The 20,324-nt window shown below is 53.2% G+C and overlaps 2 protein-coding genes across 8 annotated transcripts; both read right to left on the reverse strand.

Moving 5' to 3' along the window:
* Positions 1-2,670: 2,670 nt before the first annotated feature.
* METTL13 (methyltransferase 13, eEF1A N-terminus and K55) lies at positions 2,671-12,880 on the reverse strand. Of its 7 annotated transcripts, none has more exons than XR_010303047.1 (9): positions 12,708-12,880; positions 11,403-12,150; positions 10,541-10,740; positions 9,735-9,930; positions 9,356-9,499; positions 8,966-9,178; positions 8,499-8,630; positions 5,044-8,000; positions 2,671-4,134 (listed from the first exon to the last, which is right to left on the reverse strand). XR_010303047.1 is itself a non-coding variant. In XM_064147250.1 (8 exons), exons 1-8 carry the CDS (start codon positions 12,858-12,860, stop codon positions 7,726-7,728), a joined length of 2,061 nt encoding a protein of 686 aa, XP_064003320.1. In that variant the 5' UTR covers positions 12,861-12,880; the 3' UTR covers positions 2,671-7,725. The 7 variants fall into 7 exon arrangements, 5 of the variants coding, with proteins under 5 accessions (XP_064003320.1, XP_064003322.1, XP_064003321.1 ...); XR_010303048.1 differs by having other exon boundaries at positions 2,671-3,121; positions 3,950-8,000; XM_064147250.1 differs by having other exon boundaries at positions 2,671-8,000.
* Positions 12,881-14,003: 1,123 nt separating this feature from the next.
* Positions 14,004-17,957, reverse strand: ITPA (inosine triphosphatase). The gene is made up of 8 exons (XM_064147257.1): positions 17,876-17,957; positions 17,694-17,751; positions 17,542-17,606; positions 16,790-16,863; positions 15,734-15,765; positions 14,906-15,021; positions 14,528-14,604; positions 14,004-14,227 (listed from the first exon to the last, which is right to left on the reverse strand). Exons 1-8 carry the CDS (start codon positions 17,936-17,938, stop codon positions 14,107-14,109), a joined length of 606 nt encoding a protein of 201 aa, XP_064003327.1. The 5' UTR covers positions 17,939-17,957; the 3' UTR covers positions 14,004-14,106.
* Between the last annotated feature and the right edge of the window lie 2,367 nt (positions 17,958-20,324).

Here is a 20,324-nt window from a genome sequence, read left to right on the forward strand (position 1 = left end):
CCCTGCTGGGTGCTGGTGCGGCCGTGAGCGCCAGGGCGAGGTGACCGGGCCGAGCCCGAGCAGTGCGTGCCGCCGTCCCAGCTGCCCTTCCTTGTGGTGCCAGCTGCCCAGCACTGGCAGAACCTCCCCCTGGTCGCCGACAAAGACACGAAGCTTTCAGGGAGCCCCCACGCACTCTGCTTAAGTAGCCGAACGGGCCGTCCTAACCTGTGAACAGTCAGTGCCCGTGCTGCTATCGTAGGGTGCGAGGACCGTGCCTCGACCCTGCCCATGCTTACCCACAAACCCACCATGCTGCCCCCCTCCTCCAAGGGCCCGAAGCCTGGTCGACCACCCTGTCCCTCTGGCGAGAAGAGCTGCAGTGTCCCCTGTGAGCCCCCAGGGGAGGGCCATGCCTGCCTCGTCCCTCCTCCAGCACCCAGGGGAGGTCTGTGTGCACTCCTCTATGATTTCAGCACCGAACTGGGAACAGGGGGCGCCTGGAAGCGCAGGGTCCCACTTGACCTGGCAGACAGCTGGCCTCAGCACTTCCAAATCTGCCAAGGAGGTTATATTGGTGCATTCCCAGTGTCTGGATTCCTCCTGGCTCCTACCTACTACGGGAAAAGTATCAACAGGAGCCAGAACCCATCTCCGCAGCACTTAGAATCATAGAATCAACCAGGTTGGAAGAGACCTCCAAGATCATCCAGTCCAACCTAGCACCCAGCCCTGTCCACTCAAGTACACCATGGCACCAAGTGCCTCAGCCAGGCATTACTTGAACACCCCCAGGGACGGTGACTCCACCACCTCCCTGGGCAGCCCATTCCAGTGTTAATCACTCTTGTCAAGAACTTCCTCCTAACATCCAGCCTAGGCCTCCCCTGGCGCAACTTGAGACTGTGTCCCCTTGTTCTATTGCTGCTTGCCTGGCAGAAGAGACCAACCCCACCTGGCTACAATGCCCCTTCAGGTAGTTGTAGACAGCAATGAGGTCCCCCCTGAACCTCCTCTTCTCCAGGCTAAACACCCCCAGCTCCCTCAGCCTCTCCTCATAGGGTTTGTGTTCCAGGCCCCTCACCAGCTTTGTTGCCCTTCTCTGGACACGTTCCAGCACCTCAACATCTCTCTTGAATTGAGGAGCCCAGAACTGGACACAGCACTCAAGGTGTAGCCTGACCAGTGCTGAGTACAGGGCAAGAATAACCTCCCTTGTCCTACTGGCCACACTGTTCCTGATGCAGGCCAGGATGCCATTGGCTCTCTTGGCCACCTGGGCACACTGCTGCCTCATCTTCAGCTACTATCCACCAGCACCCCCAGGTCCCTTTCTTCCTGGCTGCTCTCCAGCCACTCTGACCCCAGCCTGTAATGCTGCTTGGGGTTGTTGTGGCCAAAGTGTAGAACTCTGCACTTGGCCTTTTTAAATCTCATCCCATTGGCCTCTGCCCACCCATCCAGCCTGTCCAGGTCCCTCTGCAGGGCTCTCCTACCCTCCAACAGATCAACACCTGCTCCTAGCTTGGTGTCATCTGCAAACTTACTGATGACTGACTCAATCCCCTCATCCAGATCATCAATAAAGATATTCAACAGGACTGGGCCCAGCACATGAGGGACCCTGGCAAATAGCACCAGTACTCAACCATGGGTGGGAGCGCTGCCATGGTCAGACATGCAGTTCAGCAGAGCCATCTCAGGGCAGGTCCTAGAAGCTGGGTCCAGTAGGGCTGGTAGCAGGTCAAGGAACAGACCGGGAAGCAGTAACAAGGTCCAAGCAGTACCACTGTAGTGGGTTCAATTAAAAATGCATAGTGAGGCTGAGCTAAAAGCACAGGCACCACAACGAAGATGAGATTTATCTGTGATTACTGGCAGCAATCACAACAGAAAAAATATCCAAAACAGAAGCTTTGGCATCTTGCAGCAATAAAAGTTGTCCTCTGTATTAAACCAGACACCAGCCTCACTCAGCATGAAAAGCAAAACAAAAGGGAGCTGCTTACATCCTGCAGGCTGATGGATACTAACGGTCTGGAGGATTATCAAAACTTCTTGGCTAGAGCTCTCGATAGTTCTAAAAAATTGCTCTCTACGACTGACTTCTAATCCTGGAAACAAAAGAGCAGTTTGCTGTAGTTCTGGCTAAAGTGTTTTTAAATTGGTATAACACTGTAGTAGTGGCTTTGTTACTGCAGTTAGATTGCCTCCCCAGCACCACCCCCTCTGGGAAAAACCTTACAATCATTCCTATCTAGATGGAGTCTCAGGGCTATTGACATAATTATGCCAATTAGCAGCATGATTATTTTTTTGTGCACTCCTGAGTGAACAGGCTATGCCAGGAGGCGCTAGAGTAGCTGCCTGGCCTTCTTCCAGTTCATGGGTTTCTATAGAGGCTGGAAGTCAGGAAGAACAGCACCATGTTCTGGCCAAATCCATCCTGAGTGTTGGAGCACTTTGTGCTGCCCCACTGAAATAATTTAGATTGGTAGAAGAGCAGCCTGGCAATAGGATCACAGCTCCACAAGAGATGAACAAAGATTTAAGAAGGCACAATGCCACGGGAGCAACACTATGCACACCTTCAGATTGATAACCTTGGGAACTGTGCTTTCCATTAGGTCTTCAAATTACACTTTTGTTGGTTTCCATAATTAAAATAAAACAAAACAAAACAAGGAAACATTTATGACTAGGAAAAGTTTTTTATTCCACTCAGTCTGGGAAGTTTTCAAACTGCCTTTTGGTCTGTTGAAGCTGAGTTAGAGCCATGAAGTGACCACACTCACCCTGTGACTCCATTACTTGCAAAAATCCACTCTCCCTCACAGAAGAAAGCTATGAGCAGCCAAGTATAGATTTCCCACCTCCCGTTAAAAGCATGAACATTTTCGTTATGCTTGCTTGAGGAGGCTTGTTTTTCCAGCAGCTCCAAGAGAGCAGTGAAGAGAGGAAAGGCACCCAAATGTATCTTCAGGTCTCTGCTTTCTCTAACTTCTCCAGACAGCTTGTTCCAAACCCCCATGCAGAGCCCAGCCTGGCTTTCTGAATTTGTCAAGATCCAGAGTGGCCAAATTAAAGGAAACTGGGCCAGTACTGGCAGAGGCTGTTGCAAAGCTTCTTGCAGTGAATAACCCTGAAAAGAAAAATCCAGATCAGTGTCAGAGTCATGCAGGAAACAATTTTCCTGGGAAGCATGAGGCATGATCTTCAGGAGCAGAGTTTCATTGCTCACTGGCTAGCTAGCTAGCTAAACATGTTCTGTTTTTACCCTGCACTCAGTTGTGTCTCATGGTATTTATCATTTACTTTTCGCACATGACAGGCTCAGCAGGAAGAGAAGACCTTTGCCAACCACCTCTCCCCTGCAGAGCAGGAAGGGTGCCCTGCTCCTCAAGGTGGCACACTGGCCCCACTGGCATTGCTCTCTCCGTCAGCACAGCTCTACTTACTTCCAGATGTCACCAGCTCCAGCACAGCATGCCTGAGGTCCTCAGCCCTGCCAAAGCCTCCAGTGAATTTCAGATAAAGCCTATGAACAGCAAGTTCATCCTTCTCTGACTTCCAGAAAAAGATATGGCAAAACAAATCTGGCTTCAGGGTGCAGCTGTAGCATCTGATCGCACAAGCTTATTCACAGACACTTCTTCCTAATTGGGCAGTGTGATGTTAAAACTGAGGACATTTGGAGCAGGTCCCCAGGCTGCTTTATAAACACATACCAGTGCTATTCCCTTCATGAAAAATGGGTTATATGTAAACTACCAGAGAGATTTGCAGATGCCTGTAGCGAAACGCTAGGCATACTGCCCTGCCAGGAGAGCAGGCAGGACCCCAGGAGAGCAGAGCACAGACGAGGCTGTGTTCTCCCTGCTGAACACATTTTGAAGAGGCAGGCTCCTTCATATATGAGCTTCTTCCCTCCAGGGACTTCTCTCACCTCCTTCTTGCTTCAGATACAAACCCGGAATCCTGCAGAGCTTTTCAGGCAGCTGATCAGCACAAAGCAGCAGGAGGTGTGGGCGATGAGCCCTGTACACAGGGGAGCTCCCAGTTTCTCAGCAGCACCTGGCTCCGTGATGCTGGCGTGAAGGTGCTGGTCAGCATTATGTCTGTGTAACTGCCAAGAGGACAACTCAGATCTTGGAGCTGCGAAATACAGAATTAAAGCCAGGGAAAGAAAGCCAGAATGGCTGCAGGGCAGTGATTAGTAGTGGCTGCAGCACTTTCCCCTGTAAAGAGGAGGCACTTTCTGCCTCTTCCCTGAAGAATGTGGCACTGCTGACTCACAGATTGCAAAACAGTGACACAGCTCTCTATCTTGTCCAGCACGGTGGCCTCTTTCCTGCCCTGTGATCTCTAGCTGCATCCTTTTATTCAATGCATTCAGTTGCAGGGCAGAAAAAGACCACCGTGCTGCACTGCAGCCCACAGAGATGTTTCATTGTGGCCATGAGCACCCCAGGAAAGAGCCATACTTCCTTCCCTGCAGCCTGGCAGTATTCCTGCTTCCTCAATCACAAGGCAAACCGTGTGCTTCCCTGACAGAAAAATTAATGGACAAAACACTTCCCAGACACATCCACCCTCCAAGATGTGGCTGTTGCAGCCCTTGCCATGCTAGGACCCTGCCATACCAAGGTGGCAGCATAAACCTCAGCCAGCAGGGCCAGGCTCAACCTGACAGAGCATTTCCCAACTGAAGGGAATCAGCCTCAGCACTCAGTTTCTGCAGCTTTTATAACTTCAAAATAGCTCCCAGCTGCTTGATGTACCTTTGGCTGGTGACAGCATGTCCCTCATTCACCTCCATCCTCTTTTTGTGAGCCCAGCCAATTCCAGTCCTACTTAGCAGAGATCTGGACTGTGACGCCCAAGGAGGTTATACAATACAGGGTGCATATGCAGCCCCCCACTGCAGCACTGTCCTGCCACCTGCTTGGCCACAGAGTCGCCTTAGGTCAAAGAGTCTCCATGGCTGGGCATGACCAGCTGCATCCCTCCACTTAAGATCACAAAACTCAGGGCCAAAACATCAACTACCTGTCTCTCACTTACTGGAGCAACAGCAGGACGCAGATGGAATGCTCTGAAAAGGATTCATGTTGGACCAGACCAAAGCATCCCCAACTGGCTACAGCCTCACACCTGAACCATGAGATGAGTTACACAGACATCTCTTTTTGTGCTGATAAATTCAGAAAAGGAAAAAAAAAAGTCAACATCTCGAAGCCAGCAGAGGTTGCTAAGTGACAGCAGTGCTTGTTTTTACCCTGCCACTTCCAGCATGCCTACACTGCAAAGGCAGGAAGTGAGGAGTAAAGGATGTAAACATGAGTATATTGCCAAAGCACTCAACAGAAACACAGTTGTCAAACATAAACTGCACATTTTGGCTGCCAGAAGAGAAATATTTACTACACAGCAATTGTTCTAGCCTCAGAGCATTTTACCTGTAGAAGAGGATTTCAGGTGTTTGCAGCACTCATGAATTTACCATGTTTTTAGCTGAAACGTATTTCCGGACCAAACTTGCAGGGATGCCAGTAGCTGCAAGGACAGCTGCAGTGAAGGGAGATTTCATCCTTACATTATTTCTAATAGATGGCTTTTGTTTTCCCACCAGGATGTGGCGTTAGGAAGCACAACAGAAAGGCATGGCTGGACAAGGGAGGCATGAACACAGCCTTTGTACAAGCTCCTGGGGAAGAAAGGAGATGGTTTTGGTCAAATAAAGGGCACACACACAAACCTGCGCCATTGGAATTGAGAACTGAAAACCAAGTTAAAAATAGACTAAATGCAGCCCTGCTGATGCAGTTGAGAAATTTGCCATCACTAAGTGGGATGGATAATAGATACCTTTCAAAAAAATGCTCATCACAAAGGAGCTTTAGAAGCTACTGCACAGGGCAGGCAGACTTCCACCCAGCTGGAGCCTTGTCTCTCCAGCTGACCAGCAACCACGTGCTGCCCTCAGTACTAGGTGGCGAGCAACATACAGAGGGCATGTGCCCGCGCTGCCATCCTTTGTCTGAGGCAGGGAGTGAGCCAGCCCTCCCCTCCAGTGCCTGTAAACCACCAAAACCACTCATTTAAAACAGGCATCTGCTGCCTTTGTGTAGAAGAGGGCCAGCTCAGGGAGAAAGGAGAGCACTGATTTGTGGCTCTATGGGAAGGGGAATAAGGCAAGGAGCATGAGAAAAGGAATCTGAACAGAGCAGTTTCCAAAGCAGAACTTGCTGGCAGATTAAAATGAAAATATAGGCACAGCTACTGATCAGAGGGACGTGCTTGCTGTCGGCACAGCTGCCACAGTGCTTCCTGGGCACATACAGACACATCTGTGTCCCATTCTGGGCCCCTCAATTCAAGAGAGATGTTGAGGTATTGGAATGTGTCCAGAAAAGAGTGACAAAGATAGTGAAAGGTCTGGAACATAGCCTGTGAGGAGGGGCTGAGGGAGCTGGGGTTGTTTAGCCTGGAAAAGAGGATGCTCAGGGGTGACCTAAATGCTGTCTACAGCTACCAGAAAGGAGGTTGTAGCCAGGTGGGGGTTGGTCTCTTCTCCCAGGTAACCAGCAACAGAACAAGTCTCAAGTTGTGCCAGGGGGTGTATAGGCTGGATGTTAGGAAGAAGTTCTTCACAGAGAGAGTGATTGGCATTGGAATGGGCTGCCCAGGGAGGTGGTGGAGTCACCGTCCCTGGAGGTGTTCAAGGAAAGACTGGATGAGGCACTTAGTGCCATGGTCTAGTTGACTGGCTAGGGCTGGGTGCTAGGTTGGACTGGATGATCTTGGAGGTCTCTTCCAACCTGGTTGATTCTATGATTCTATCTCCTGCACTAGCTTGGTGGCCATGGTCCCCACCAGCTCAGGGGTAAGAGCTCTTGGGATGCCCTTTTTATGGACCTCAGCAGGGCTGATGGGAGAGGGAGGGGGAGCCCTGGGAATACCCTAACAGGCACTTCCCTGCTGTCTTGTGGTGATCAGGTTGACCCAGGTGACCAGGTGATCAAGGTGATCCGGTGGCCCGGGGCTCGGTCCCTGGTGGCCCAGGAGGCAGGGGAAAATACTTGCGGTGCTGGGAGACTACAGGTCCCCATTCATAGTGGCCACAACTAGAGAGATGAAGCAGGGAAAGCACAGGGAGAAACCCTGCTCAGGTTAGGCTAGTGGGGAGGGGGCACCAGAGTACAAGAAGCAGCTGCCTGTCCAAAGAACTGTATTTTTTCCAGGGGTACTAGGTGCTCCAGAAATAACCTAACAAAGTACTGGGGCCTCAGAGCAGTCCTGAGCACTTTTATTTTCAGAGCTCTCAGCCCACATGCACCCATAACCAGGCTTGGGATAGGGCTGGAGCTCTGCAAAGACCAGCGACCAGGGATGCTGGAGATGGTGAGAGGCAGCATCCACCAGAAGGAAGGAGCTGTGCTGCAGAGGGATGGTTGGAGGGATGTTCTTCCCACAACAGAAAAGCAATGAGGACAGATCCACATCATCTTCTTCCCCTCACCACCAAAATGCCACCCCTGGGGCTGCAGAGCCTCCTACACTCCCAGATTCCTTCCTGGGAAGCACACTGCAGGGAGCACCTCTCCACACCAGTCCTGTCCTTCAGGCAGATCCAGACCACCACCAGTCCCTCTCAGGTGGCAGTCGCAGCCATAAGCACCCCTCTGCTGTGAGGTACAGCACCCACAAACGGACACCTCTAATGAAGCAGCATCAAGGCCACTCTCAGAGGATCTTGATGGCCTGCAGCATGCCTGCCAGCATGTATGAGCTGTCCCAGGGGCGCCCAGGCTGCCGCAGAGCCCCCTCAAGTGCTTGGGCACGTGTCCCCAGTTCTGTAGCATCCCAACGGCCCTCGGGGCTGGGCTGGCAGAACAGGATCTCATTGACCTCTCCTTCAATGCGGCGTGCATAGAGTAGTGGGAAGACTTCCCTGAGGGTGGCCAGGACAGACTCCTTCAGCCGTGCATCACGGCACACCAAGTTGAGCATGAAGACTCCTGCAGCAGGGCGAGAGGGATGGGAGTTCAAATCAGCCTGCACACATTGTTCTGCTCCCTACTTCCCTGTGGGAACACAGCAGAATTTGTGGCACCCTGGTGCACAACTCTCCCGCAGCAGCACAAGGAGTACCAGCATCCCCCTAGTGCCCTTGGCTCAGCTCCACATCCTTGTCACCATGAGAGTCGTGGGTTGCCAGACAATCTGTTCTCAGGTACCGCCTACACATTCTGCCTTCCCACAACCCTTCTTGGCCTCCTGGGATGTCTTAGCCTGCCTGACCCAGCAGTGACACAGGCCACCTGCTCCTCCCTGCTGTCACAGCACCTACTGAAACACCTGGATCTGGGACCCATCATGGCAGAAGCCATGAAGCAGTCCTGGCCGCAGCCACTATTGTCCAGGATTAGAATGGTGGCACTGCCTCTTAACTCGCCCCCCCCAACACAGGAGCAGCCAGCCTGGCCACAGGGATGTAGACAGATCCCCCCTCCTACCTTCTGGCTTGAGAATGGTTTTAACTTTCTGTAGAAACAGCTTTTCCACGAAGGCTGGGGGCGGGCAGCTCATCCCCACCATGAGGTCTTTGCTGTCCACATCAAACATGATGGCATCATAGTGGGCTGGGGCTGCAGGAGGGAGCACAGATATTTGTTATCCCATGGGGCACGGATGAGCCATTCACAGTCGTGAATCAATAATGGGGTGGTCGAGACATCTCCTCTGCCATGTTACATCTGCTTCACTCTCCTGGGGTTTCTCTTTCCATGTGACACTGAAGGCTGCAGCCCTCAGGACTGGGAGAGGCAGAAAATCTAAGATCCCCTGCACATGTTGGCAAAGAGCTGGAGGCTGAAGCCTGTGACATGTGTCAGGAGATGGGCAGTGATGGGAAGCAGAGGGTGAAAGCAGCCCATGACTCTGGGGCTCAGCAGCACACCCAGGATGCTCTGTGAGATGATACCTTCAGCTGCCAGCTTGGCCACGTAGTCCAGGCCATCGGAGACATGCACCTGCATCCGGTCACCCTGGGAGAAGCCAAACCAGCGTGTAGCCACCTCCAGCATGGAAGGGTCGATTTCCACCACGGCCACGTGGGCCTGTGAGAAGTAGTCATGGATGAAGAGAGGCAGGCTGCCCCCGCCAAGGCCCACCACCAGCACCACCAGAGGGGTTCCTGCCAATGGAGAGCATCCAGTGAGCTGCCAGGATGGCCATGCTCCCACAGCTTGTCCCACCTGCCAGCCTCAAACAATTCTGGATTGATGTATGGGGCAACTTGGCTAGGAAATCCCTTCCTCAGGATGCTGGGGTGCCTGCCCTCAGCACGGCCTCCCACCACTGGCCTTATCACCTGGGAGTGGGTTGGGGCCCCCCAGCAGGCAGAGCCCAGCAACCATGGCCTTGTGGTGCTCACAGCACAGGTAGCTCTTGTCGATGGCTGCAGGTGGCTCAGCAGGGCTGGGTTTCTTCTTGTCCTTCCTCCTTTTCTTCTGGCCTGAACGACAGAAGACACTGGCTGTTAAGGGGCAAGGTGGGACACAGGGAGACACTCCCAGCTTCTGTCTGACACACAAAACAAGAAGCAGAGTGTAAAAACTATTCCAGAGCTCCTCTGGAACAAGGATGTCAAGTCTCAACACAACTTTTATCTTCTTCATGTACCAGCCTCACTCTCTGGCACCCCAAAAAGCCATCCTTGGCCCCGGTTCCTTCCCATTTGTCCCATGTACCTTGGGGAGGCATGGAGGGCAGAAGCCGAGCCTCTGACTGCACCACGTTCCTGTTGTGGAGGAAGATGAGGCGTCGGAAGTAGCAGGTGCCATCCCCCTTCACGTCCTCCACCACGTACTCCCCGCTCAGGGGGCTGGTGTCACAGTGCCGCACTGCCCGCACCCCAATGTCCCCTCCCGCAGACAGGAAGGGCACCTGCAGGCAGGACAGGGGCTGGTGTGAGGAAGCAAAGGCTACAGGAACAGGCCCTGGTGTTCCTGCTGTTCTTACAATGGCTAAAGAGCTGGGACAAAGTGGATACAAAGCAGGAGCAGACGATGTGCTGTAGGCAGCTGCAGCGCAGCTATGACCTGCACATGGGACACCAGATTCCCTCCCATGGTATATGTTGGGGTAAGGGAAGCAAACAACCCAGGACTTTTTGCAAGAGCTTGGTCTGGAGAAATTGAGGCAAGAAAGGATGAGACAGAAGGCAGAGGAGAAGTTAAAGCCAGGATTAAGAAGGGCCTGGATGCTCTCAGGGTTTCAGAATGCCTGGTTTTCTTGGGATGTTGGGTTTTCAAGGGCAGTTACTTCACACTGAATCCTGCCATACAGACACCTCTCATCCTGCCTGCAAGCAAAGGCAGTCAACTGGAGGGAAAACTGAGGAGCTACACCTGACACCAGTGTCCTCCCCACCAAGAAAGCCAGCTCACACACTGCACCGTGATCTCTCTGGGAGAAAAGGGATTCACTATTGACAGACAGACAGCCTGGCTTGAGACTTGGGAAGCTGAGTGAGGGGGCCGGGCGCAGGGCTCACCTGCTGCCGGGCAGGGAGGCCCGGTGGGGCCAGCTCCATCACCTTCGCCGACAGCTCTGCCTGGATGCCAGCCATGCCCTCATAGTGCTGCTCCCTGTGCAGGGCCACAGTCACCAGGCGCCTGAAGCCTGCGCTGCTGGCCAGCTGCTTCCGCCCTTCCTCCATCCCAAAAAGCCACTCGGTTTCTCTGCCCTGTGGGACTGCAGAAGGAGCTGCCATCAGCTTGGGCCCAAGTGTCCACCCTAGCTTCCAAGAGAAAAACTGCAAGAAATGGCAAGACACCACAAGGAGATACCACTGTGTGCCTAGAGCTGTGCACTGCAACCATGGTGAGAGCCAAGACATTGCCAATTTTGGGGAGGCTGGACAAGCCACGTCTCATAAGAGGACAGCCAGCAGTTTCACGACCTGTCTCCAGGCTGTGCTAAGTGCTGCTGGCAAAGCCAAATGTGCCTCCATAAAGCACAAGCACAAAGCCAAAGTGCAGCCCCAAGCAGCCTGACCCCAGAAAGTCAGGACACCTGCACAGACCAGTGAAGCCTTTCCAGCTGTGTCTGCTGGGCTGTGACTTTTCACAGAGATGTACTATGGTGGCTGTGACCACCAGAGAAATCCACCACCTTGGAGACAGGGCAGGTAGCATTCCTCTGCTGCCAGATGGGTATCTGCTCAGCCATCAAGCTCTTGCACCACCAGGCAAGCACATCCCTCCAAAAGAACCTCACCAAAAAGCCACAACTACATCAACCCAGACAGGATATTTCTGTCACTAGCCCCATCTCAGCAGCGTCAGGATCCCCAGCCATTTTGCAGCTCCTGGCCAGGGCACCACCTCACTGCAGCCAGCAGAGGCTCTACTCACTGATGAAGATGGCGAAGTGATTGTCCCGGGAAGGTTTCACTGAGGGACTGTCAACAACATGCAGTGTGTAACGAGGCCTCCCACTCTCTCTGTCACACAGATCCAGGGAAACCTGCTCCCCACAGGGCATTTTGCTCAGTTGGCTGCAGAGCAAGGCATAATGCTGCCTGTCCTTCACCGCTGCCACCAGCTGCTCTGTGCTCTCCACCCGCATCGGCTTCTCCTGCTCCTCCTGGCAGATCTCCAGGATCTGTGGTGCTGAGCCGAGGATTTTCCTGAACTTTGTCATGACATAGATAAAGATGGGCAGGACAAACTGCTGCTTGTCTCCGCTGCTGGCTACCTGATGGACACGCACGACCCAGCCTTCCTGGAAGAAGTACTCTACTGCTTTCTTCAACACATGGGCTTGAGCCAAAGAGACACAGAGGTAGCGCCCTCCCACCTGCAGGACCCGACCAATCTCAGCGAACATCCTGTCCACCTTGGCTAGAGTAGCCTCCTCTTCATCAGTCAGGATGGCATCCAGTGTGCCTTTGTCTAGGACCACCTGGAACTGGGCATCAGGGAAGTCCATCTGAAACATGTCCATCACCAGGTAGCTCATCTTTGGCCTCTTGCTCCTGCTCCGCTCTTGCATCTGATGGATCACTGCATCACTGATGTCAATGTTCATGATATCCTCACACATTCCCATGTCATACATCTGCTCGCTCAGCTCTGAGTTCCCACAGCCCACCACCAGAACCTGAGGAACAGCACAAGCGCAAAGTGAGAGTGAGAACACTTCAAAATGCACTACAGAGCATTTTACAATCAAGTATCAGCCACAGCCATGAACCCACAGCACCAGCAAACCCATTCCCCAGAGCCCCCCAAGGTTAACATTTCCACACAGAAAAACCACACAGGCACACAAGCGATGCACGTAAGGAAAAACTTCTTTCCTGGAGTACTGAAAGTAGCAGCCTAGAGGCTGTGGAGTCTCCTCTGGAGAAATCCCAGACCTGCCTGGATGCAGCCCTAGGCAGCATGCTCTAGAAGAACCTGCTTTAGCAAGCGAGCTGGACAAGATGATCCCCAGGGGTCCCTTCCAATTCCCACCATTCTGTGATCTGCTGCATCCCTTTCGGGGATGATCTGGGTGTTCAGCCGCCAGAGCTCCCCGTCCCAGGGCAACGCATGAGTGTCTCCTACGGCACCCTGGGGTTTTGGCGTGCTCTGTTTCAGCGCACCACGGCGCTTGAAGCCAGGGCACGGCGGCGCAGAGCCGGCCGCTCAAGAGGAGGCTGGCCCAGGACTCACCTTATCGCGGGGCCTGACGTACTTGTGCAGGACGGGACAGAGCTCCGGGAAGGCCCCGTACCACTCGAAGGGGCGCTTCCCGCGCTGCCGGAAGAACCGATCCCAGTACCGGGCCGACCCGAACTCGCCGGGGCTGCGGGGCAGCAGATCCATGGCGCTCAGCCCCGCGGCTGCCCCCGCCGCACGTGGCGCAGCGCCGCCAGATGACGTAATCCGGCGTCGCAGCGCCCCCATTGGACACGGCGGCCATGTTGGCCGCCGATTGGCTGCCTCTCCCTCTGGCCGCTTTCCATTGGCTCCCCAGCAGCGCCGCTCCCCAGCAGCGCCGCCCGCCGCGCCCGGAAGAGCACAAACCGGTGTCCTGGGGCGGCGCCGCTCTGCGGTACCCAAGGCTCTGCTGTTTCTGAGCCGCACCGATGGACCCAGGCCATTGAGGTTCAGCAGGGCCAAGTGCCGGGTCCTGCCCTGTGGCCACAACAGCCCCATGCTACGCTTCTGGCTTGGGTAAGTAGTTGGAAAGCTACCCGGCAGAGAAGGACCTGGGAGTGCTGGTCAAGAGTCGGCTGAACGTGAGCCAGCTGCGTGCCCAGCTGGCACAGGCAGACAGCAGGAAGTGCGAAGAGCAAGAACAGGGAGGTGATTGCTTCCCACACTTTGAATACTAGGCTCAGTTTTGAGGCCCCCACTACAAGAACATTGAGAGGCAGCAAAGACGGTGAAAGGTCTAGAGACCAAGTCTTATGAGGAGCATCTGAGAAAACTGGGGTTGTTTAGCCTGGGGAAGAGGAGGCTGAGGGGAGACTTTCTTACTCTGCAACTACCTGGAAGCAGGTTGTAGCAAGCTGGGTGCTGGCCTCTTCTCCCAAGAAACAAGCAACAGGACAAGAGGAAATTGCCTTGAGTTGCATCAGGGGAGACTTAGATTCAATATTAGGAAAAATTTTACCCAAAGGGTCGTCAATTCCTAGAACAGGCTGCGCAGGGAAGTGATGGTCACCATCCTTGGAGGGGTTTAAAAGCCATGTAGATGTGCCAGTGGCACAGTTTAGTGGTGACTTGTAAGAGCTAGGTTAACAGTTAGGTCTTTTCCAACCTGAATGATTCTGTGATTCCTCAGGGGGAAACTGCCATAGGGAATGCCTATGCAGGGCCAGGCCAGAGCCCTACCAAGCACAGCAGCCCCTGCAAGGTCCCGGTCTTGAGGACAAGCATGCAGCCTAAGTAATCCAGACCCACTGATCTCCACAGCATTTATGAAGCAACAAAAATAGAGGAGGCAAAAAGGGTACCAGTGGCTTGCTTCAGAAGGAGCAGCTTTAATGGCAGCCCACAGCAGATCTGAGCTCTCACAGGGCTGAATGTGATGAGGACAATACAGGGCACTCACAGCCCAGGAAGGCTAGCTGGGGCCAGAGTGGGACACTGTTGAGTTGCTCTGAAGAAAGAAGGCAGAGAGTTCACTTAAAGCTCTGTAACGGTGTGAGATCGAATTCTTCACTGCCTTGGGCAGTTCAGCATAGCTGGAGGGGAGAAGAAAACCACAAGTCTATCAGCAGAGATACTACAGCACATGTTCTCCAGTCACCAAGAGCTCCCCCTCTGGTCGTTGTCTCCCTGCTCCACTGCAGCACGGGTGTCTGTAGTGACACACTGCCAAAGCCAACAATTCCCACCCTGATCCAGAGGTTCCCCCTAAACCACCATGTTCAGATCCAAGATGTTTTCTCCCTGCTGACCTTTTCATAAGCTGGTTCCTCCCCACAGACAACCTTGACCCTGGTTTTCCTTAGGTAAAGAGCTGTAGGTAAAACACCACTTACGTCTGGTCGTAGCCATCTGGCTGAAAGCAGGGATCCCAGCCAAAATCTCGAGGGCCTCTGGGCTCCACTATCATCCCCTGCCACAAGAAAGCAAAAAAGCCCTGTAAGCTGTGGCTTGCAGCACTTCCCTAAGTCACATGGGAACACGAGTGGGCTGAAAAGCCTGAGATAATGTGCAGTTTAGTACATACAGCTGGGGAAAGGGCTGCAGCATTCAGCACCCACCAGCTGTACTCTCCCTCAGTCTGTTCCCAAGCTCTGAGGGCATTCAGTGATCCAGGGGCTACTAAACTTGATCTCAAGAGAGCCAATGCCATTATGAAATTCACATTACTGCCCTCTTCTCAGTGTGCTCCCTCCCCCAAGCACAACACCTACGTGAGTCTGGCCTTTGAACAGCTTCACTGGCTCCTCCGGGTTTCCAGTACTGAATGCAAAGGTACAGAGAGCGTAGGCAGATTTGTCTTCAAACCCAGCCAGCAGCTTGTACAAGCCTGAGCAACACAGAAAGTATCTCAGCGTTACGGCCCTCCCCTCGGAGCGCAACACACCCACCTAGGGACGGATCGAGGGAGCATTCAGCACTCACATCCACAAGGGAGAGGAAGAACTACAGGAGGTGACAAAACCCAGGCACAAGGATTTTTTTGTCCCAGTACCTCATATGACTGAAGCCAGGGCTGTAGACCTAACACAACAGAAGCTGCAGCACCTTGCTATTAATTTGGGAATGAAAGGAAACAAGCAAGTGCCACCAGAGAGGACTAAGCCCTGCTCTCAATCAGCGTCATTAACACTCATGCTCATGATGCTAGTGCAGCATCTGCAGTCACACTGAACCACGAGATGAAAGGCAGTCACTGCACACCAGGGGAGGCAAGTATGAGTGAAGAGCTTGGACAACAGCCAAAGGGAGTAGTAGGTCTTCCAGGTCAAACTGACAGCTAAGTTCCCACAAGCACTGCCACCAGCCTGTAGAGGCAAGGAGCCTGGAAATCCAGGCATGATGCTGAAGCTGCTGAGGGAAAATAACAACTGTTGAACAAAACAATAAGAGATCATGAAGGGACAGAGCTGGTCTGCCAGGAAGGGAACCAGGTATGAAATGGGCAGTGCAGTGGGCAAGCATGCTCAGCACAACCCAGCATGGGTTCCACTTCATTTGGGAAGAACGGAGTTATGTGCAGCAGTTACAGGAGGAAGTACCTTCTGGTTTGAGTTTCTCCAGGAACCATTTTCTGAAGGGGAAGAAGAAGAGAAAGATTTTTTCCTATTACTTCTCAGAAATACAGGCATCCTTGAGGCTTTTTTTGTCTACATTTTCATAGCCCTTTAAGTCCTTTTCAAATAGGCTGTCAAAGTACCTCATTCTGGACTATTTACCAGTAATTACAGACTTAACTCTTCAGCTGAATAGCACACAGTAACAAAAGCAGTGGAGTATTTTACTGCAGTACTGAGGTCTGTGTAAATAACCCAGTTTTTAGCTCTGTGAACTGACACGCTGAAATACAGCTCTCAACTCAACTTGTACACATCTTACACCCAGTTCTAGTGCCAGCTTCTTCACATAAAGCTTTCATGTTTCTGCTTACCTCAGCAAGTATAATTTGGAAGAATTAATCACACTAAAAGTTAATTCCAGGAGCTAAGAAAGTATTTTATTACAGGAGTTACACTGTAACAATAATCTTCTTGTCGACTAGATTAAAGCAGTCCCTGAGAACCTAGAGGGCACTCATCCCAGAGTCCTACTGAAACACATAGTGCCTTAGTTACACCAAGCATGCTGTGAAGCCAAGTTTCCAAGCTTGCTGCAAGAGCAGGCAGCACAGATTGGGAGCCAGAGGTAACAATTCAGATCTGTTTCCCTTGTCCCGTACCTACAGCAGGGCTTAATTAAACCTTTTATTCACTGTGAAGGTGATAAAACACTGGAGTGGTCTGCCCAGGGAGGTTGTGGAGTTTCCTTTTCTGGAGATACTCAAAACCCACCGGGATGCATTCCTGTGGGACCTACTCTAGGTGATCCTGTCCTGGCAGGGGGGGTTTGACTCAATGATCTTTCGAGGTCCCTTCCAACCCCTAATGTTATGTGACTATGGATTCCAGGCCCTGGGGTGCATGATGATGCTGAGGAGACAGACCACCAGTCACCTCTGAGAGCCCATTGCTCCTGGCACAGGAGGAATGCCTCAAGAAGCACACCCTGCCAGCCTGCACTCCTAACACAAAAGGTGAAACAAGTGCCTTCCTACTTACATGTATGGCCCTGGAAGCCCCCCCAGAGCATTGAAGCACAAGCAGGTGTCTTCTACTATAACAGGTCCCTGAACCTGCAGCAAAAATCCAAGAGATGGAAACATTAGACCTACACGAAGGCAATGCTCTGTCTTAGTCTCACATTTCCACGATAACAGAAGTATCACAAAAATTCACCACCTCTTACAGGTTTTTATTTCAAAGGCAATCCACACCAGACAGACACAAGCTCCCCCCAGGCCAGCTGAAGAACAGTAAGGAAACTCTCTCATGGAGGAGAATGAGCAAACAGAGCTCAACACCCCCTACCCTCCCAGTGGACAGGAATTGGAAAGCCTGTGTCCAGGAGGCATGTCTGCATTATCCTTCAGCCCCAACTCTTAGTTGGTTCTTCCAAGACACCCATCTCAGAGACAGCTCTGAAAGGCAATCCACCAGAAACTCCAGCAGACTGAAAACTGTTCTCACTGCCACTGGGGCTGGTCTGAAGATGCCGTGTCTTCCTGCTGCTCGAGAGGAGGCCAGAGATGCAGCACCCGGGCTGCCTAAACACCAGTGAGAGCTCACTGTCACCCACCGCACATCAGAAACAGCCGAGTGACAGGTGTGCAGCCAGCCACAGGTGTGTCCCAACATTCCTCAGACCCAGGTCACAAACCCAAACGTCCCCAGCTGTCCCTCAGCCCGCCTGGGCAGAGGTCCTCCCGCACACAGCACCGCTCTGACTGGTGGGAGCAGAGAAAGCAAGCGACCTGCCGGGCGGCTTCGCGGCACTTCTGCACGGAGATCTCATCCGGCTCACCCTGGTACTCGGGCACTGCGGACACATCAAGCAGGCATTCAGGAGATGACGACCGGGCTGAGCGGCGGCCCACGTCCCCCCAGGGTCCCACCGCCAACTTACGGTCAATTTTTTTCGCTACCAGCGTGTAGGGAGAGGAGTCTCCGAGGATCTGAGTGACCTGCAGCGGGAGAACGGAGGGAAACCCACTGGTCAGGCTCAGGCTGAAGCTCAGGCCCAGGCCCCGGTCTCGGCTTCGGCCCGGCCAGCTAGGCCAGGCGACGCCGCGACCGCCCCGGCTCTACCTCCTCCAGCTTCTTGGCGTTGCCCGTCACGAACACCACACTCCGCCGCGCCGGCAGCGCCATCCCGACCCCGCCGCGCACGCGCGCTGAGCTGCCAATCAGCGCCGCCGGCGGCAGCGCGCCCCGCAACGCCCAGCCAATGGGAAGGCGCTCGTTGCGTCTGCCTGGTGGAGGCGGGACTTCCGGTCTGCCGCGGCCGGTCGCCAGGCCCGGGCGGTCTAACGAGGGGCGCAGCCCGACCGCCGGGGCCGAGCTTACCGCCGCAAGCCGCGCTGCCGCTGCTCCTGGCTGGCTGAGACCTCAGGCACCGCCTCCTCCAGCGGGGTAAGGGGCGGCCGTGTCCCCGCTCTGCCCCGCAGGCCTCCCTGTTCACTTGCCCGTGTTTGGCAGCCGCGGCTGGAGCATCGCTCTCTGTTCTCCCTGAGGTAGAATCACCTTGTCGGGGGAATCGGGCAACGGATTTTGCTCCAAGAGTTGCTGCTCTTCACTCCCCGACCTCTGGCAAGCCTTTGCACTTCCTGACACCAGATTTCTGTTGTGGGAGCAATGAAGTTTGCAGGTCCCGCTGGCAGCTGCAGCAAAAACTCCGGCACTCGAGAGTCAAGAGCTGGGCCCTGCTGCCAGTGTGGAGCAATACTGGAATGAGTCAGGGAGTTCCGTGGCTCCCCAGCCAAACGGTGGTGGGGAGTAGTGCCATATGAAACGGCAGGGTCCTGGGAGCTCTCCCACCATGCTACCTCCTAGCACACAGTCCCCCTAAGAAGCTCCTCTTTTGCAAGGGGACTCCCCAGAGTGGGCTTCTTCCTCTCTGGTGTGCCCAGCTCCCAAAGGTGGGAGAGGAAAAGCCTTTCCCTACCCTCAGTCAGTGCCGCAGACATTGCCTCTGCAGCCCTGTGCCCTCGGGCGTGGGAACCTTTCGGTCTGCCCTCACGAGTCCTCCAGCAAGCCTCGGAGGAGGAACCAGCCCTGCAGGAGGAGCACGCAACTCCAGCCAAAACATGCCGTTCCCTGTAAAAATGCGATCATGTGGAAAACAGCAGCTAATGAAGAGGTCTATCTTCTGCACAAAGAGGGAATGGAGAAAACAGACCGTGTGCTTGGGTGAAGGAACTGTTTTTGCTGTAAAATCTTCATAATATCTCCTAAATGAAAACCAAGTCCAAAGCATGCAGACGCTCTGTAAAAACAACAATCCTTTCCACTCACTACAGTTATCCTTGCCACCAGTTTAGGGTGGCATGGCATGGGCTACAATCTAAGGATAATGGTATCTTGAAGGAACTGTTCTGTAATACACCTGAGACCAGACACTGTAATGGCATTTTAAAGACTTGAATAAACATCATAGAATGGTTTATGGTGGAAGGGACCTTTAAAGATCATCTAGTTCCAAGACTGCTGCCATGGGCAAGGACACCTCCCACCAGACCAGGTTGCTCAATGCCTCATCCAGCTTGCTCCTAAATATTTCCAGGGATGAGGCATCCACAAATTGTCTGGGCAACCCATTCCAGTGTCTTATCAGCCTCATAGTAAATGACTTCTTCCTCATGTCTAATCTAAATCTACCCTGCTCTAGTTTAAAACCATTGCCACTGTCACCACATGCCCTTATAAAAAGTCCCTCTCCACCTTTGCTCTAGTCCCATTCAAGTACTGGAAGACCACTACAAGGTCTCCCTGGAGCCTTCTTTTCTCCAGGCCAAACAAACCCAGCACCCTCAGCCTGTCCTCATAGGAGAGGTGCTCCAGCCCTTGCTCAGTAAAATTCTATTACTGTAAAGTTACTGACCAGGAGTGTTGATTTGCTGCTGCCTTTCATAACCAGAGCTGGTCCCATGAGGTCTGTGGTCAGGACAGCCCCAGCATTTGTTGACCTGAACTGAAAACTGATCAACACCTCATTCTGGCAACTAAAAGTGCACTGAAGTCCTTGACCACAGCAGCTTTCCCTGCCCTGCCTCTCAAGTACAACCATTTGCAGCTTCAGCTCTGTGGGCGATGCTGCAAAAGCACTCTGGCAAAGCTGATGAGGAAAGAAAGCTTTCCCGGGGCACCAGAAGGCCTGGTCCAGCTCTGCTGGTACTGAAAGATGAGTCCTAGGCAGGCACAAGACACAGACAGTCAGGGGCAGTAACCTTGCCACCTCATTTTCTGTGGACCTAGGTCAACTAGAAAAGTTTGTGCCTGCTGGAAGCAGCATATTCCTGTCATGGTGACAGCAGTGGCACTTCTCAGGGTGCTGCGCTGGTGCCTGTACTGAGGAGAGATTAACAATACTGGAAATTCTCCCTAAGGACTTGCTGCTAACTGATACCTGCCAAAGCAAGCAAGGACAAGGCTATGGAGGGCATAACATCAAAGCCCCAAATTTGGCAGCTCAGCACAGAGGGTTGTCATGAAGCCTTCATCCCACCAGCATCCATTTTCCAAGGGTCTGAGCCCAGCT

This window comes from Pogoniulus pusillus, chromosome 8, assembly GCF_015220805.1.
Source record: "Pogoniulus pusillus isolate bPogPus1 chromosome 8, bPogPus1.pri, whole genome shotgun sequence".
NCBI lineage: Eukaryota > Metazoa > Chordata > Aves > Piciformes > Lybiidae > Pogoniulus > Pogoniulus pusillus.